This window comes from Rattus rattus, chromosome 6, assembly GCF_011064425.1.
Source record: "Rattus rattus isolate New Zealand chromosome 6, Rrattus_CSIRO_v1, whole genome shotgun sequence".
Lineage (NCBI taxonomy): Eukaryota > Metazoa > Chordata > Mammalia > Rodentia > Muridae > Rattus > Rattus rattus.
In genome coordinates this window covers 129,772,142-129,790,786 of record NC_046159.1, presented here as the reverse complement: position 1 = coordinate 129,790,786, position 18,645 = coordinate 129,772,142, and the positions used below count along the sequence as shown (strand labels likewise).

Below are 18,645 nucleotides of genomic sequence, written 5' to 3'. Positions count from 1 at the left end.
CCTTACAATGTCACTTGGGTAAGCCAGCCTCCTGTCATACCCCTGTGCCCTCCCTGATGAGCATGGTTAGAGGCCTTTAGCTCTCTTGTCTTAGGGAAGCAAGCCCCTCCAGTCCCCACATTTACTGTTTGTCCTGGCTAGTTTGGCATGGCTGGTCCTTAATCTCCCACACACATCTTTAAACCTCTGCTTTAGTTCTTTCTGTAGGAAGTCCTGTGTCTGAACACAGGTGTGCAAGTGTTTCCTCAGAGTGCTGAGCAGCTAACCGTTTGCTCACTAAGCCCGTTGCTGACCGTCGTGTTAAAATGTTGACCATCAGATGGCATCGCTATGGGGGTCATTGTGCCTGAGACTGTCCTTTTACTGTGACATTCTTGCTTAGAGTGTGTTGTATGTCTCTGTAGAGAATAATTTAGTCTCCAGTAAAGCCCTAAAGAGAGACCATGTTTGAATTGCCGAGTTCAGATGGGTCTGTGAATAGTTTCTGGAAGAAAATGTCACACTGTATATACCATGAAAATTAAACAATAGAACACCTTTTGTTTAGCCTGCTATTCTAATGTCCACCATTTTTAATAGTTTGACTTTTTGTTACATTTGGTGTCATGAACCCTTGAAGCCGTGGGTTATGTATCATTTCGTTCTTGTATCATTTAGGACACTGACTGGCACACAGAAAGGTTCAGACCTATGATTCTTGAATTAAGACAAACTATTAAAAATCCCCCTGTAGACTGCAGACTGGTACAACCATTCTGGAAATCAGTCTGGAGGTTCCTCAGAAAATTGGACATTAAACTGCCTGAGGATCCAGCTATACCTCTCTTGGGCATATACCCAAAAGATGCCCCAACATATAAAAAAGACACGTGCTCCACTATGTTCATAGCAGCCTTATTTATAATAGCCAGAAGCTGGAAAGAACCCAGATGCCCTTCAACAGAGGAATGGATACAGAAAATGTGGTACATCTACACAATGGAATACTACTCAGCTATCAAAAACAATGACTTTATGAAATTCGTAGGCAAATGGTCGGAACTGGAAATTATCATCCTGAGTGAGGTAACCCAATCACAGAAAAACACACATGGTATGCACTCATTGATAAGTGGCTATTAGCCCAAATGCTTGAATTACCCTAGATGCCTAGAACAAATGAAACTCAAGACAGATGATCAAAATGTGAATGCTTCACTCCTTCTTTAAAAGGGGAACAAGAATACCCTTGGCAGGGAATAGAGAGGCAAAAGATTAAAACAGACACAGAAGGAACACCCATTCAGAGCCTGCCCCACATGTGGCCCATACATATACAGCCATCCAATTAGACAAGATGGATGAAGCAAGAAGTGCAGGCCGACAGGAGCCGGATGTAGATCTCTCCTGAGAGACACAGCCAGAATACAGCAAATACAGAGGCGAATGCCAGCAGCAAACCACTGAACTGAGAATAGGACCCTGTTGAAGGAATCAGAGAAAGAACTGGAAGAGCTTGAAGGGGCTTGAGACCCCATATGTACAACAATGCCAAGCAACCAGAGCTTCCAGGGACTAAGCCACTACCTAAAGACTATACATGGACTGACCCTGGACTCTGACCTCATAGGTAGCAATGAATATCCTAGTAAGAGCACCAGTGGAAGGGAAGCCCTGGTCCTGCTAAGACTGAACCCCCAGTGAACTAGACTGTCGGGGGAGGGCGGCAATGGGGGAGGGGGGGGAGGGGGTGGGAAACAGCCATAAAGAAGGGGAGGGGAGGGATTAGGGGATGTTTGCCCGGAAACCGGAAAGGGAATAACACTCGAAATGTATATAAAAATACTCAATTAAAAAAAAAAAAAAAAAATCCCCCTGTAAGGTGCAAGAAGCATACTGTTGGTGCGCCATCTTACATGGCCACGTTGTACTTGGCAGCCCATATGGTTTCTAATACTCACTGGCCCGATGACTTCATTTTAGATGGGCAGTACACAGACTCAATAATGAAGACTAATAAGTAATGAAACAGATGGCCTGCGACCTATTTCCTTAGTATAAAACAATGGAAAACAGAAAGGGATTTTAAATGGCATTGCTCTTCGCTGAAATGTTTCTTAAACATATACAGGGTAATTCATAAGCCACCGGAAGCTCCAGATGTCAAGGAAGCCTTCTGAGACTCTGGAATTCAAACCTCACCGTATGTATTTATGAGAAATCCTTGACCTGTTCGCTCACAGTGAGTGAATTTTATGGCATGTAAATTATACTTCAATAAAACAATTTTAGATGACCAGTATTTGGTGTGATCCAGGAATAACAGAAACTCCCGAGTTCCTAGAAAATTGGCTCTGAAACATTTTCCTTTTAGACCCAAATCACATAAAAGCGGTAAATGTAGAAAGCGAAGGCTGGGATGTAAATGTGTGCCCAATGGTGTCAGTTACAGGAAAAGCTGAAAGGAGTCCTTCCTTGTCCCATACCTGCCCACCAGCACTGTGTCTCCTTCCCTCCAACCCTGCAGCCTGTCTCCCAGAGCGTGTCAGCTCTAAGCCGGTTAGAGATCCTGACTGACTGAAATGGAATCCTTGAGACCAGCGTTAGTTTAGGGAATGGTGTCTTGGATGGCTTGCTGGTTGGCTGGGTCAACATGTTTGTTAGGCTGATGGGGCTGGAGTGAGGAAAGGGACACTTTCCAGGCCTCCTTCAGGATGTCATCCTCCTAGGCAGCCATGAGAAATTGTGCAGTTTTAGGCTCTTGGGTCTCACTGCTCTCTGACTGAGTTCATAGAGATGCTACTTCCAGAGAGAGCCTGAATCAATTCGGGGTGGGGTGGGGTGGAGGGGATCTGTGTGAGGAGTGAGTCCAGAAGTTGGTGCTGCTATAGATAGTAGGACCCTGTGGGATAGGCATGTCCAAGCAGGGCTCTCAAGAACACTATATTAGAACATGCATCCGGCTCACTGTGTTTTTCTGAGTACAGAGTGGTATGTGTTCCTCAAGGCCATCAGGAAGCACCCTAAAGTGGAGCTTCACCCCCTTTCCTGGAGCATGCCACGAATCTGTACACCAAGTCCCATTTCAAAAGTGCCAGAAGTCAAAACTCCATTTTCTCATTACCTGGAGATCTGTTTTAATTATGTGTATGGACATGTGAAGGACGTGGATATGTGCAGGCCCTGTGTGCAGGATATGTGTAGATGCGACAGAGGTCAGAGGCATCAGGTCTCCCTTGGAACCGGAGTCACAGGTGGTTTTGAGCTAGGAACCAAGCTTGGGCCGTCGGCCAGAGCAATGCCACACTTAAGGGTGAACCCATCTCTTCAGCACCAAGAATTGTATTTTTCAAGCAGATCAAGTCAAGGGATGATGGTGCAAGATTTCTTCATAAAGAAAAAAAGGTATTTTCTTTTGGGGGGTGCTGGGAATCACACTTGGGGTACTGTGCATACTAGGCAAATGCTCAGAACCCCTAGTCTACGGCTGACATCCAGGTGAATGCTTCTGTAACTAGGGACTATTTGCTATAGCTTAGCTCCAGTCAGAAGCTCCACAAGAACACTGGGAATCCACAGAGGGAAGCTTTCCCACTGCAGAGGACATACATGAGGGAGGAAGAACTTGACACCATCTCTTCTTCAGAAGCTTAGATGGTGGGGTAGGATAGAAATCCTCAGCAATCTTACAGACAGAGGGACATCCTGACTCCTCCCCCCCATGCTATGCACAATTAACAGCCAGCATAGTCTCATTCACGTCTTACCATCCTTCTACCGGCTTGAACGTGGGCACAAGGGGGATCAAATGGCATTGATGTGATAGATACCAGCTATTGAACAAATCCCTGAGGTCAGTGGCAATCCCAGCCTCCTTCATATCTCTCTGGAAATTATTTAGGGGAAGGGTGCTATGAGGATAATTATGGGTGGAATGACAACCAGATTTCGAATGTCTTGCCTTCTGTCAGGAGAAACTGCTGTTGAGAAAGGACTTGGTGTTGCTAATATTCCAGTAATTGCCATCAACTGTTGCCTAGCCAGTGGTAGTTGGCAGCAGCATTTTTTAACACATAGGTGTGGCTAGAAAGACGTCTCCCTAACGTCAAGAGAAATTCTTTCAAGAGAGGGGTAGTGAAGGGTGGAGGTAGGAGGGCACTCCAAGCTCAAGAACAAACTGCCAGCTCTGGGCGCCTCTGACATGTCAATGTGCTACCCATTTGCAGAAAACACACATAAAAGTTTGCTAGAGCGGCCCTGCTCCCTTTGTGTACACATGGGGAAATACCAATGAGCCAGAACTAATACTGCCCAGCAAGAGGAGCAAGCAGAGCCAAGGCACATGGGCCAGAGAAGGCTTTGCTGTGATTGTGTCTCACCACTTAAAGCAAAGGGCCCAGGCAGGGTTGCTATCTCAGCCTAGGGGTCTGGGGGCAGGGGCTGGCTATGAAAAACAAAGGAGGAACACCACAACAATGGTGGCCATGACCCTCCAGGTTCATTGTACATCTGCAAGGTATGAGTACGATTCCTGTTTCACTGGGTTTCAGTACAAGTGAACTGGGACCTTGTGCGTAGAACCGAGTGATAGGGAAGCTAGAGAGCAGGCTCTCAGTAAAGTTCTCAGGTTTTCTGTATCCCTCAGCACACCTCAGGAGTAAACCCTGAAGTGTCGTCTGAAGGGTTCACATCACAGGCTTGTCACCCTTTAACCTGGTGTCGCGTCATTCGTCAGCTGCTCTCACACTCGCCTACCATCCAGTCATCCAGCCATCCCCCCCCCCGTTCCACCCATCCATACTTCAAACAAGTACATTTTAAACACCCACTGAATTCTAGGCATTGAGCTATGGTCTGAATATATGGCGAGCAACACAATTGTGGATCCTGTTTCTATGACAACCCAAGGGAGAGAGAGAGAGAGATGAAATCAGTTTTCCCATAAGGTGAGGTAAGAGGGTGATTTAAGTACAGGGTGTAATGTGCGTGTGGAGCAGAAACAGCTAATGCAGATTGCTGGGGTGTGGATGAACTGACATCAAGACTGAGACTTAGGAGAAGTCAGCCAAGTATGGCGCTACGCATGTGTAGGTGTGGACAGCATGCTCCATGTAGAAGGTGCCAGGGCCTTATTGGTGGAAAGATCTGGGTGCACTAAAGCTTAGTGTGGCCAGAGTCCAATGCATGGATAGAGACTATGATTCACCAGGTCGTGGTGTGTGTCCCCAGCACTTGAGCAGCTGAGGCAGGAGGATGACTGAAAGCTTGAGGCTAGCCGTGGCTACCTACTGAGTTCCAGGAGAGCTTGGTTCATATTTCAACACCGCCATCTAAAGAAAAGGATACCGGCTCGTTGGCACAGTTACGTCACTGAGTCATGCAAAGTAAAGGTGTGGGAGTTGCGGGCAGCCATGAAACTAAGGCTAGGTACTAAAGGACCTTGTAAACCAAGCTGAGAATTTAGCCCGCGCTGCAGTGGTGGAAAGTGTGAGAACTTGGCAAGGCACATGACCTTTTGAGGTTCCTGGATTTCCTCATCTACAGAGAGGGTAGGTTGTGAAGGATCCTTCTGTGTACCAGAGGCATTTGAATCCTGCAGCTCTTGCAAATGTTGCTCAGCAGGGCCCTGCTGCCTCCAGGGAGCTAACAGCACAAGCAAAGTGTTCCCTCTGTGCGCATGCCATAAATACACACGGCTCTCTTTCCCTTGACACTTTGCCATCGAGCACTGGAAATGGCAGCTACCTGGCACCACGCTAACCCAGGAGTGGAAAGAGATGAGGTCAGCCTGAGGTTTAGTTGAGATAACCCAAGCCCAAAACGCACCCAGATGACTAGAGCATCTGAGATCTGGGCAAAATGAAGAACGCCCTGCAGGAACACAAGTGTCTGTGATTCTGTGAATCTGTAACAAGAGTTCCAGCTTTTGTTTGCAGGATCTTGAGCTGAGCGATCTCCTGGAGTACTTATTTTGAGCAGCTGGTAACCTTTCTTGTATTTAAATGAAAGGATTTGAAAGTTGGGAAGGACACATACTATGAGGCTTCAAGCCTTCTTTAGTGTCTTATTGCCCTGTGCTCTCTGGCTGGCTCGTCCTACTCAAATTTAGAAGCTCCAGAAAGGCTTAATTTTCTCCTCATTCCCGGGTACAGGAAGTGCTAGCCACATATGCCCGTTAGTTTTTGTCAACTTAACACACTAGTCAATAGACTAGAGTCATCTAGGAAGAGGGCCCTTATAGGTGAGGAATTGCCTCTGTAAGAGTGACTTGTGTGGATGCCTTTGGGGAAATTTTCTTGGTTAATGATTGATGTGGGAGGGACCAGCCCACGGTGGGTGGGCCACTCCAGGGCAGATGGTCCTGGCTTTCGAAGAAAGCAAGTTGAGCCGTAGAAAGCGAGCCTACTTACAGCATTCCTTCATGGCTCTGCCTCCAGGTTCCTGCTTGAATTCATGCCTGACTTTCCTCAATAATGGACTGTGAGGTGGACGTGTGAAGTGAAATAAACCCTTCCGTCCACAAGTTGCTTTTCATTATGGCCTTTATCCTAGCAACAGAAACCGAGCTAGGAGTTCTCAAACTCTGAGAAACCCCATTAATTCTTCTGAGTTTTAAAATGACTTGATCAGACCTGTAATTCTTGTTGTGAACTCCTACAGCTTTTACTAGGAAGGAAGAGAGGGAGGGAGAGAGGAAGGGGAGGGAGGGAGAGGAGGGAGGTAGGGAAGGGGAGGGGAGGGAGGTAGCCAAATAATGAATGGTGTTTTCTTGTTCAAACATTACCTATAAAGACCCAATTTCAAACATTCTACTCCTTATGATCACTCAATTTTGTTAGACAAGGACCCTGTCTCTCTGTACCGCCATTCATCCAGTTGTCTGCACGGATGTCCCCATTCCTGTGTGACACTAGGAAACCACAGCCAGGCTGATCACTATAAGCCCTGCTCCCCAAGCAGCAGATGCCCCAAGGGCCTGTGGGATGCTACTTTGGCCGTCAGACATTGTGCTGAAGGGTCACGGACGTCCTGGTGGCAGGCATCGGCTCCTTAGTCACGCTGTCCAGGTTCAAAGCTGCCTCTACCAAGAGTGTGACCTTAAGCCAACAAACTGCTTGCTTCTTTGGTTTCCTCGTCACTAAAGTGTAGATGATAACAGTGTGTGCCTGGGAAGCAGCAGATTAAATGGATTGAGGTGACACAGGAAGAGAGACCACAGTCCTTGGCACCCAGCATGTGCCGCCTTGAGCACTGGCTGATGAAATCGTACAGTCTGTGGCTGGCAGATTCACAGAATTACTAGATTTTACGCCTTAGCCTCTCGGAGATGGGAACCAACCCACAGATAAGATTCTGCTGGGATAATAAGCCTAGACCAATACCTCACTTACTAAATATAAAGTAATACCCCAGAGAGCTGCAGAGAGATTCACCACCACCACAGGGTGAGGAAGAAGAGGGCAACTACAAAAGAAATGGGCTCAGCTCCTTCCTACACAGAGCCACTGAACCAATATGCCAACAAGCCTCACCTTCCTGTGTTTAGTTTCTTAATTATTTCAGTCATTGCTGAATTTAGGTTTTGACAGGATCTGGTTAACCAGAGGAATCCATTTTAATACAATGTGGCCAAGGTTTAACAGTCATTATTAAACTCTTATCTACATACAGCTACTCATGCATATTAGATGGATTTTCTATTCACCCATGAATGCAGTGGCAAAAAAAAAATCTTAGGCTGACATTCATGCCTTCTTATTTGGGGGATGAAAGGAATCCTGACAGAAGCCTACAAAGTGCTCAACCATTACCAACAGCCCCTCCTGTTATCCATCGTGAATCAGGGAAGCACTGAACTGCATGAAAGCTGCTCCCACCAAGATTCTGGAGCTGTGGTGGACGATGAGCGGGACGACTATGTTGCAACCACGTAGACATTTTTTTTCCCTTGCTATTTCAAACACTCCAGGCATTCTGTTGGTAGCCGTTTACATGCAAAGGAAACTCCATAATCACCAGGTAACTTTAGCATTAGTCCTACTGGAAACCCAAAAGAGAGGACACTAACAACCAAAAACGGTGTTAAATAGCAAAGCAGATCAGGCTGTTTGGTAGCTCAACATGGCTGCTGGAAGGAGACTGGAGGTTTGCCCTGTGTATACAGCGCCCCACGTAGCCTGCTTCTTTTGGCGTAGGTGACCCAGCCTATAACACGGTCTGGCTTTGTGGCCTTGGAGCATCTCTCCACTTCTTCATTCTGCTCACTCTTGCTGAGACAGCTCTGAGAAGTGCTCTTCCTGCAGACGTCGTTCACACTGTGTATGTTCTTACCTTATAGGGTCAATACAGGCTGTCTCCTCTGTCCACTGGCTAATTCTCATCCTCAGCAAGGCCTGCTTGTCTCTCACCTTGATTAGTAACCCTGCCATCCCACAATATTGGCTTCCCTAGCTCTGTCCACACTGCCCAGCACAGACCACTCCCTAGCCAGCCGACCGTTGTTTATTTTCTCATTACTAACTGTGTACTATTTCTCATGTTTATTGTTCCCCATTTCCTCCCCATTAGGAAACAAGTTCCAGGAAGGCAGAGAGCTTTTGCTGGCTGTGTTCACAGACACATTTCCAGTGCTTGTCACAGGGGGGGGGGGGCAGAAGATGCTTGCCAATGAGGGAGTATATTAGCCTTGTGAAAGCATTGGCGTGGCGTTATCAAATGACATTGTTTGCCTGAGGAAAGCACAGCCTCGCTTCATGCAAGCTCTTTCCCGTTCCAGGTCACACCTCGAATTTCTTACTGTCAGAACACCTCCCTCCGCTGTCCCACACGTGGTTTGGTGCCGATCTCAGGCCGATCATACAAAGCCCACAGTCACCGCCTTGTTATAGCTCTTGGGTTCTCTCTGACCAGAGGGCTCTTCACACATTATCTGTCCAGGAAGAGGCTATGGAACCCTGCTTTCTCACTCTGGCAGGAACTGTCAGCCTCGATAGCTCCCCGTAGCAGTAGGGCATGCGCAGTAGGGCATGCGCAGTAGGGCTGGGGGCAGGGCTAGTAAGGATCATTCAAGGAGGGATGACAGAACCTCACAGAGGTGGGTTGAAGATCTGGCCTCTGGAGGCGCCCACACCTGTTAGGCCCTCTCCTCCAAGAAGGTTGGGGTAAACATGAAGAGAGCTGGCAGGCTTGCTCACTGGGCTTTACCCAGTGAAGGAGAAGGTGAAGCCCGAGGTAGAACAGTGAACAGAAGCAGACTTCTAGAATTCTCTCTATCCCTCTAACCTCCAATCCCGTGACGGCTAACATGTGAGACGGGTGCAAAACAGGATTTACAAAGAAAGTAAAAGGGAAAGGTAATTCACTAAGTAAAAGGGGGGGGGGGTTCATTTTGCCTTCCAGGTCCCGTATGAATGATCTCATTTCCAAAGAGCTAAGGCTGTAATAGCTCATAATTACTTAATCATTCCCCCCTCTGCCAGTTGCTCTGCACTTTAAGTGCCAGGTAAACATGGTGTTTATTAAGGAGATAGCTTAAAGTTCTTAGAAAAACCAAAAGAGTTTGGACCTGTCTTAATAGTTGTCATGCCTATCTTGGTTTATATGCAGTGTGAGACGAAAGAAAAAAGAAATATTCACAATAGAAGAAAATGATTTCCTTCTCCAGTTTAGAAACTCCAGGCTTCACCATTGGAGCTTGCTTTTGCACTCTGAATCACTGGGCAGGGAGCGGGGGTGGGGGGGCGAGTTGGGGGAGGGGTAATGGATCGGGGCACACAAGCAATGCTCAACCAGCATGTGGCCTGATGCTGAGACCTGGAGCACACTGAACCCTTCTGAGTGAAGAATACTTTGGTCAAGAACTGTTTGTTGTGAGACTGAGATGGGGACTTCCTTTGCATGCTGTAGTCAGAATAGGAACTGCTGAATTGAGGCATACATGAGGTAGGGACGGGTCAAGGTGTGGCTGGAGCAAGAGTGAGTACAATATATGCAGGGGACAAAGTTAAAGGGTCCGACGAAATGCCACTTAGTGCCTACAGCGAGGGCTTGTATGCAGGCCTGCAGCCAGTATATCTCATGGATATGTACTGGCTAGTCAGGGGTGGCCAGGCCACCGGGTTTTAACTGTTAGGGCATGATCCTCTCGTGCATGTCACAAAACTAACTTAAATCAAATCGAGGGAGTGTGATCCAGAACCTCCCCTCACTCGCCTAAGAAAGTACTGAGAGAGGGAGAAAATTATTAGAGAGAATTGATCTTGAGTCTAACACTGTCTTAAAGCTGGGGTGTGATTTGGAGATTTTGGCTAAAAAGCACCTGGATGATATAGTAGTAGTAGTAGTAGTAGTAGTAGTAGTAGTAGTAGTAGTAGCAGCAGCAGTGGTGGTAGTGGTAGGAGTGGTAGGAGTGGTAGTAGTAGTAGTAGTAATGATAATAATAAATAACACTAATAATAAAATTAAAAGATACTGGTTATAAAGTAAAAATAGAGAATGCATACACAGACAAAAATACTTCTTATTAAAGGGGTGGGGATGAACGAATAAGCAAAACCATCAAAGTGTTTCTAGTCCCTGTGGCACCTACCTTGGAGAGAGGCCTGGAGATCTTTCATGTTTTGGTCTAAAAGCTGTGAAGGGAGGAATGCAGAGCCTATCTGGGGCTTGGGGTCTGGCTCTCCCTGGGCCCCCATGGGAGCTGGTTCCTTCAGCCGGTCATCTCCGAACACCGCAGCCCACTCCCTGCTGAACTCCCCTTCATCCAGGCTGGAAGTGCTGAAGATCTCGTTCAACAGCAGGAGGTCGTCCTTGTCCCCGCTTTCAGGTTCTGGGGTCCCTGCCATGGGACCCAGGCAAGCTGGGGGAGGGAACACAGCACAGAGCTTATGACTTCCCAGAGCTTGAGCCTCAGGAAGAGCTGTCATAGGAGCAGGACTGGGACAATCTGAATGACGGCTAGATTTCAGAAACGGTAACCAGAAGAGTTTGCCCTGTGACACCCTTTATTAACAGATTTCAGAAATACATTCTAAATTCTATGTTCCCTTGTCCCCTTTCTTCCAAAGCAAATACAGCTTCTGAGCATTGCTAAAATTGCACTGAAATATTTTCCACAGAAAAGTCTAGGGTTTGGGTTTTTCCTTAACATAAAAGCAGGTCTGACAAAAACATTCCCAGGTCTCAAACAAAGCCAGGATTGGAAGCTGTCGGAGATCTTAGTTTCTTGTTTGTAAGCCTTCCCGAATCTTCCCACACAAGCCCTCAATCCACACTGCCCGGGCTGGAGCAGCAAGCACACCATGTGGCAGCCTGCCTTGCCACCCAAGCTGGGGAGAAAGCTAACCACGCCCTGGCCCAGGGGAGCGTGTCAGGAGGTGCATCAGCGCCCAAGAGGGATGTTTGCAGTAGCAGCTGCAGGAAGCAAGGGAGAGCTGGATCTGGCTTGCCTATGAGGAGCAGCCAGAGAGTGGCAGGGAAGGAGCTGGTCCGATGAGGAGGGTTCACTTCATGGGCCTCAAACATTAGTAGTAGGAGGGATGGCCAGCTCGGAATGTCAGGATGCTAGGAATACTGCATCAAAGTCATGTGGGCAGCTGACTTTAAGGAGAGAACCATTCTCATATATCAACAGTGACCAGACACTGAATACTATTTATAAGGAGACCAGGGACGTGGCCCTCATAAATCCTGTGCAAGGCTCTTTCATTGACGTTTCCTGCCTGTTTTAAGAATGAAGGGCTGGGGGAAGTATCACATGTTGCTTTGTTTGTGGAATTTAATTGCCACGTGCAAACTGCAAGCCTTACTGTAAGCCACGAGGCACGGAAACCATTATGGTTTCTATGTTTTTCTGAGCAACACCGAAATTCTGAAGGCCATGATAAACAAGATTTATTAGGAGTTCCTCAAATATATTCATGTATCTGGTAAGTCGTAGTTAAGGTTATCACTGCTTAAGTAAAGCTTCTCTGTGTTCTTTTGCCAAGTCTATTTTCACCTACATGTTACATAAAAATCTAGAGATTAAGGGCGTTTTGTTTTGTTTGATTTGGTTTTTTTTTTTTTTTTTTTTTAACTCAGCAAACTGGCTATAAATCAGGGAGGGGAAACTCTAGTAGCTCCTATCACTAGATGTTTTAAAATAGTAGCAAAACATCACTTTAATCAGGCAACTGTCTAATTTAAGCACTTTTATTGTTTACGTTATCAACGGCATTTTCAGCCAGACATAGCCTGTAGGTGTGCGAGGTGAAAAAGGCCGCAACTTGGTTCTGTGAATAGGGCTTCCCCGCTGGCTACAGGGGCCCCCAGACTGGGCGGGTAGGTGAGGCAGGCAGATGGTGTGGTACAGGCTGCTTGCCTGCCTGCCTGCCTGCCTGCCTGCCTGCCTGCCTCCATACAGGAAGGAGTGAAAGGATAGTACCTTCAATGTATCTATCCCTCAACACATGAATTAACATATGAATCCCCCCTCTTTCCATCTCTCCCAGAAACACCTTCTTAAGCTGTAGTTACTTTTCAAATCTCTATACTTCCTATTTTCTGGTGACACTGGTGTCCCCAAACCCTTTCTCCTGATTTCTTTCTGGCCTGGAGAAAAAAATGTATGATTACTAGGGCAAACCCACTTAAGCGACACCTGTTCAGTCGGACCTTAAAGCTCATCTTTTAGTAATGCCTGTAAAAGCCAGGCTTGGGGAGGGGTCACGGTGGTGACTGGGATAGCTGTCCAGCAAAGATCACCATGAACAGCAGAACAATGGATCTCCGATCCCGAGTCCTCTACACATAAGCAGACGATAAAACTTCTCTTCCTTGTTTAGTGTCTAGGCTTCATGTTGCAGGATCCGATTTCCTGAAAGAAGCACTTTCTCTCTGTGATCCTGGTGACGTGCCTGGAGGAGACCTTATCACCCTTTGCTCTGCATGTGGTTGAGCAGATATATATATATATATATATATATATATATATATATATATATATATATCTCTCTCTCTCTCTCTCTCTCTCTCTCTCTCTCTCTCTCTCTCTCTCTCTCTCTAGTAACTGACTCAGGGAGGACACATGCTGAAGACTTTCCTGTATTTGCTATATGAAAACTGGATAGAAAAAGACCCGTCCTTTCTTTGGGAGTTTCAGATCCAAAGATATAAACCTGAGGCTGTTAGTGAAAATAAAGTCAATACAGAAAGGAAAACAACCGAAGTAGCCGGAAACGGAATTTAGACAGCACTCCTAGACAGCCCCCGAGGGAGTCTTGCTTAGCCAGTGTACTGCTGTGTCCTCACTTACATGGACGGGTGTATTTTAAGCAAAATTTTCAACCTAAAGTGTTTCAAATGGGCTCCATCCTTATGATTAAAGAATTCTAACACCAGACCCTAACCAAGGCAAGCACTTTAGTCACAAGAGTGAGAAAGCACTCTCTGGAGTGAGTGATACACTCAGACTTTGCTTCTACTGAAGTCCGGCCATTGAGTGTGGTCTATTATTTAGCATTCTGCTTATTTATTCATTCATTTAAAAATATATTATTAAAAAGTTGCAAGTTAAAAACAAGTCATCACACCCTGGCTTTTTAATGGTTAAAGCAGGAGCAAGGAAACTGGTACTGACTTGAACCATAAAACACGGAAACCTCCCAATTATTACACCAATAATTAAGATGCCTGAAATTACTATGCATAACTTGTAAGAGAAACTTAATTACAAGCCGAAATGGACAGGTTCATGTCCGTAACCAGACAAGTTGTGACTTGCGAAGTAGCGCTTGTTAGTGGGCTCTGGAGGGTGAGCTCTTGTCATCAGCTTTGAAAACAGAGCCACTCCAGTGGGACAAAGGAAACACAGAGATGGGAGAGTGCCCTCGGGAGAACCCCTATCAGAGCCTGCACCCACGCAGACAAATCAAGGCAGCTCCTGAGTTGGGGGCCACAACTTTCTTTGGCTTAGAGTCTCCAAAATGCCTGCCTTCGATCCAAGTTCTCCAACGCTTGACCACAAATTCTTATCTTATCCTTTGTGGTGTGCACACGGGTGAGGTACCTGAAGCTGCAGGAGGTGATCTACCCTGCACCTTCGACAAGGCCAACTGTGAGATCATCCCTTGTTCAGAACTTTACAAATGCTCCTCCTGACAGCTACGTGGTAAAGTGTAGAGTAGTGGCTTTCCCAGTGTCAGGCGTACAGGATCTCCACATGGTCTGCCAGAGCTGAGGTGGATGAGGCCGCCTAGCAGCACTGCCTCCTGGGAAGCACATAGTTTAGCTAAGGTGCCATGTTAGGTGCTGCTTTCCCGCCTGGGAACGTGCTGTTGTCTCCAGTGAAGAAAACACACACACACACACACACACACACACACACACACACACACACACACACACACACACTGTTTTAAATGAAGAAGATCTTACAAACTATTTCCTTGAACTTCTTTTACAGATGAGGAAATATAGACGCAGGTTAGATAACCTGTCCAAGGTTAGATTTCTTAGTTACAGATAGCACTGAGCCCTTACACACGAACTCCTAGAAGAAGCTTTCGTGAAGGGGTGAGGTTTCTAAGGCCAGAGGGTTCCTCTAAGTACCATGCAGAGACAGGCAGAATGTCCAAGATGGCAAAAAGCACTCCATGTGCCTGCCTTACTCAACACTCAGAAATAAGAAGCCTGGGTCCTGGGAAAACAGTCCCTAGAAGAACTGGTCCTGAAGGGGTGAGTTCTAGCTTGTAAATGCTCAAATGTAGAGGGAACTCGAGTTCAGGCAGAGCGTGGAAAACTGATGGGAAACCATTCAGATAGTACTTTGGAAATCATATCGCGTTTCATGACTTCAGCATAAATTAGGAGCACAGGGGATGAAAATAACTACATAGACAGAAAATGAGAACACAGCACAACAAGCAGATAAATGTCACCTGATTTACCTTCATCTGTGTGAAACAGGAAGGCTCACATCTCTGGGTTTCTCCCCGTTCCCCACACCCCACAGAATGACTAATCTCAAAGGCCGCAGGCCTGCAGTGCGGATGAAACCCCAAACACCAGCACTACCCTCTTAACACCCCAAAGACAGCGGGAGATGACAGTCGGAAACCACCCGACAAAAACTTCTAAGCAGAAAAACATTTGTCAGGTCTGCTAACAAAGTGTTCATTGCTTTGAAAAAACTCCCTTCGGGTTTAAAAATAATAAATAAATAAATAAAAGCCCCAATTGTCAGGGGCCAGGGTAGGCATGGGGTGGTGTAAGGATCTGTATGTGCTCCCTGGGAAAAAACAAAACAACAATTCAAGAATGCTAGACCCAAGTGGGCATACATAAAAATACCTGATTGCTAAAACCCCATTCTAACCTCTCTTGATAAAAATGTGGGGCTAGAAACAATTTTTGAAGAATCTATAGGAATAATCCCATAGCGAGCCCTCTACCACAGGATTCAGGGCATTTATTATTTATTTGGTTTCTTTAAGCAGAGTTTCCTGTGGCCTGAGCTGGCTCAAACTAGTTATGCTGGCTTTGAACACCTGAACTTCAACTCTCTACCTCCCAAGTGCTGGGATGACAAGTGTTTGCTGACATACTTCCGCTTTCAGTATTTTATTGTAAACCTGTATTATTGTTGGGCTGGGGAGGGGCGGGGCTGCTCAGTGGTAGAGCTCTTGTCTAACATGTGCAAAGAAAAAGTGTATCATTACTTCGTAAGGTGATCCAGGTCACCAGCATACCCTAGTGTACTGAAGGAGGAGTTTACATGAGCAGATGAAGAATTTAATACTTGGTCACTGGGTGTCCTGAGGCACAGCAAACAGATCTCTTGTTTGACTCTAAGGGTGACTGCAGGGGACAGTTCAGTGACTCAGGAGAAACTAGGCGCCGTATGATAGCACATGATTGCTTTGGGCTAAAGGTTCTCCGCTAGAGCCCTGCTGGCTGCTGGATGAACTGGCATCATTTTAACTGCCCAGAACACAGAAAGGTGCACAGTACCAGAGAAAGAGGACTAACATGTTTGTGAAATATGGATAATAGTTTTGCTTTGTTTTTTAATTGGCCTAGACCTTGTGGTTTTCATAAAGACTTGTTGATAAGAAGCAGGTAAATTGAACTTATCAAAATTTCACTTGCTTTATACTACATTTTTCTGTAGTATACTATTTTGGCGGGGGTTTGGGGGGTGTCTAGCTTGAGCAGCACAAAGATTTATATATGCTATAATTGGTGGTTGAAGGCCACATGTCATGTGTGGTCATACGGTAACTTCAGAGCCACTTTCAAGAACCTCTGAATGTCACTAATTTGTTATCAAAATATTTTTATACGGTGTGGCCAAATATTGGTTTTCCTTCACTTTATCACTTAGTGGAAGAAAGCGAGCTATAGTTAACTACTCCTAGGTCCTATTAAATCAGCCATTCTTGGATTAAGTGCTTTTTATTTCTTCTTCCTAATGTTTGGATATTAAAACCAGCATTTTAATTCAGAATTTAGGCCACGAGGCAGTTTTGCAAGGGCAATGCACTTCGTGGTGACGAGATCCGCGGGCAATTCCTTCTTCGGTCACAGGGTCTCCGCATGCTGAGAGTGGCTTTATACGTGTGGCTGTGGTTTTAGGGCTGACACCACCTCCCGGGATGAACACACAGACAGCAGAGAGCATCATACAGGGTCACCACAGGGCTCTGTGGGACAATAGTGATGGGACATAGTGATGAAGGAACAGGGGTGTGTGTGTGAGGGTGCACTTGGTCAGGATGATCTGTGACTCCATTTTTCTGCCTGAGAACCAGCACATATATATATATATATATATATATGTGTGTGTGTGTGTGTGTGTGTGTGTGTGTGTGTGTGTGTGTGTGTGTGTGTGTGTGTGTGTATGTATATATTAGGGACGAGCACATCCCAGCTCCCTCTTTAGAAGTAAAAAGCAATGGGGCATGAGAGCTGCTTTCAATAAGATGCCAATCTTCGGGGTTGGGGATTTAGCTCAGTGGTAGAGCGCTTGCCTAGGAAGCGCAAGGCCCTGGGTTCGGTCCCCAGCTCCAAAAAAAAAAAAAAAAAAAGATGCCAATCTTCTTCCAATGGACCCTGGCATACAAGAAAGCTTAGCAATGCAGGCAGGTGACCGCATGCAGTAGCATTTCTGATTTTAATTCTGTAAAGAAATGCGGGCTTTAGGCTAAGGTTGTAGTATTCTATCAAAAACTTAAAAAAAAAAATCTTTGTATAATGCCAATTTATGTTTACCCCCTTATAAAGGGAGAAGGAAACAAGCATATGGACTCCTGTGGGGGTGTGTGGATACTTTGTTCTCAAAATGGGGTGTGGGTTAAAGTATAGAAGAAACAGGGGTGAGTTTTTAAAATATAATATTTTGTTATCTTATGTGCTAATGTAAAAATACTACCTATTCAGAAATCAAGTCTTCTAAAGCAATAAGATTAAGTACAGTTATAAACAAAGAATATGCCTGGTTTAGGAAATATCAATCCATTAAAATCACATGGGTGTGGTTATTAATCCATTTACTAGATGGTAAGGCTGCCTGAAACTGGGTAGTCGATACTTAGGGCATGGTATACTGTTCTCATAACATTTTGGTAAGAATAAAGTATTTCAGTGCTCCAAAAATAATTTTTAAAGGATATTTTTATTCCATTAAAATGTTTTATTTTTAAAGCAGAGGTGAAAGGTCCTTACAAAAATGGGGGCCATGCATGGCCGTGCATTAACTGTTGACTCATTCATCTCAGTACTTGGTATGGTTTCTGTTTCACTAATCACATGTCATTTTCATAAACTAGTACATAGCATGATGCCTTCTGTAAGACATTAATAAGGCGAGCAGACTTCTGCCTCTGGGTCTATAATCGCCAGCTCTGGGAAGTTCATGGCAAAGTCGTGGTGACTTTCTATCACTGAGAGACTTCTTTTCTAATCCTCTGTGAAGTCAGTCAACACTTTGATGGTTTATCTGAATTTTTTAACTTGACTGGATTGAGAGTCACTTAGGAAATGATTAAGCATACCTCTGGGAGTATCTGTGTTTCAGAGAAAACTAGACCATGAGGGCTTTGCCCAAATCAATAGCTGAGCCACTGGTGGACTCAGAATTTGAGTGGACAATTGGGATGCAGTGGAACTGTAGATCACTGAGCTAGAGGAAGTATCTGGCTGGGAACATGTCTTTGAAGGAGTACCTTGGTGCTAGCTGTTTTCTGTTAATTGGCTTTCTGGCCTTTATGAGATAAAGAGCTTTCTCCCACCATGCCCTTCCTCCATGAGAGTCTGCCTTGCCACCAAGTTAAAAAGCAGCGAAGCCAGGAGACATTGGATTGCAAACATGAGCCAAGATAGACCTTTCCTTAAACTGTTTCTCTCAAGCATCTATCACTACAACAGTCTACCAGGTGGAGCTCAGACTGAGTTGACCCTAGTTAACAGAGGTCCACAGGGTGGCTTGAGTCAGTTTTTAGAGGCTGTAAGAAACCTGTACGAACAGGGCAGAATGCCAGTCTCCAGGTCAAGGGATACTCTTTTGTATGGCTCAGAATCTTAGGAGCATTTTGAACTCTTGGTAAATCATTCAAAGGAAACCTTTGGATTAAAAAGCAGAAACTAGGGTTATGCTGAAACTATCCAGTTTCTTTAGATTACTTAGTA

The 18,645-nt window shown here is 45.6% G+C and overlaps 1 protein-coding gene across 4 annotated transcripts in view; it reads right to left on the bottom strand.

Moving 5' to 3' along the window:
- Positions 1–18,645, bottom strand: part of Ica1 (islet cell autoantigen 1) — a 135,524-nt gene that overhangs the window by 2,518 nt on the left and 114,361 nt on the right. For all 4 annotated transcript variants that reach the window (XM_032906943.1, XM_032906941.1, XM_032906942.1 and 1 more), the window contains one exon: positions 10,568–10,837. In XM_032906943.1, the coding sequence (XP_032762834.1) occupies positions 10,568–10,837 (270 nt within the window). The remainder of the gene's footprint in view (positions 1–10,567; positions 10,838–18,645) is intronic.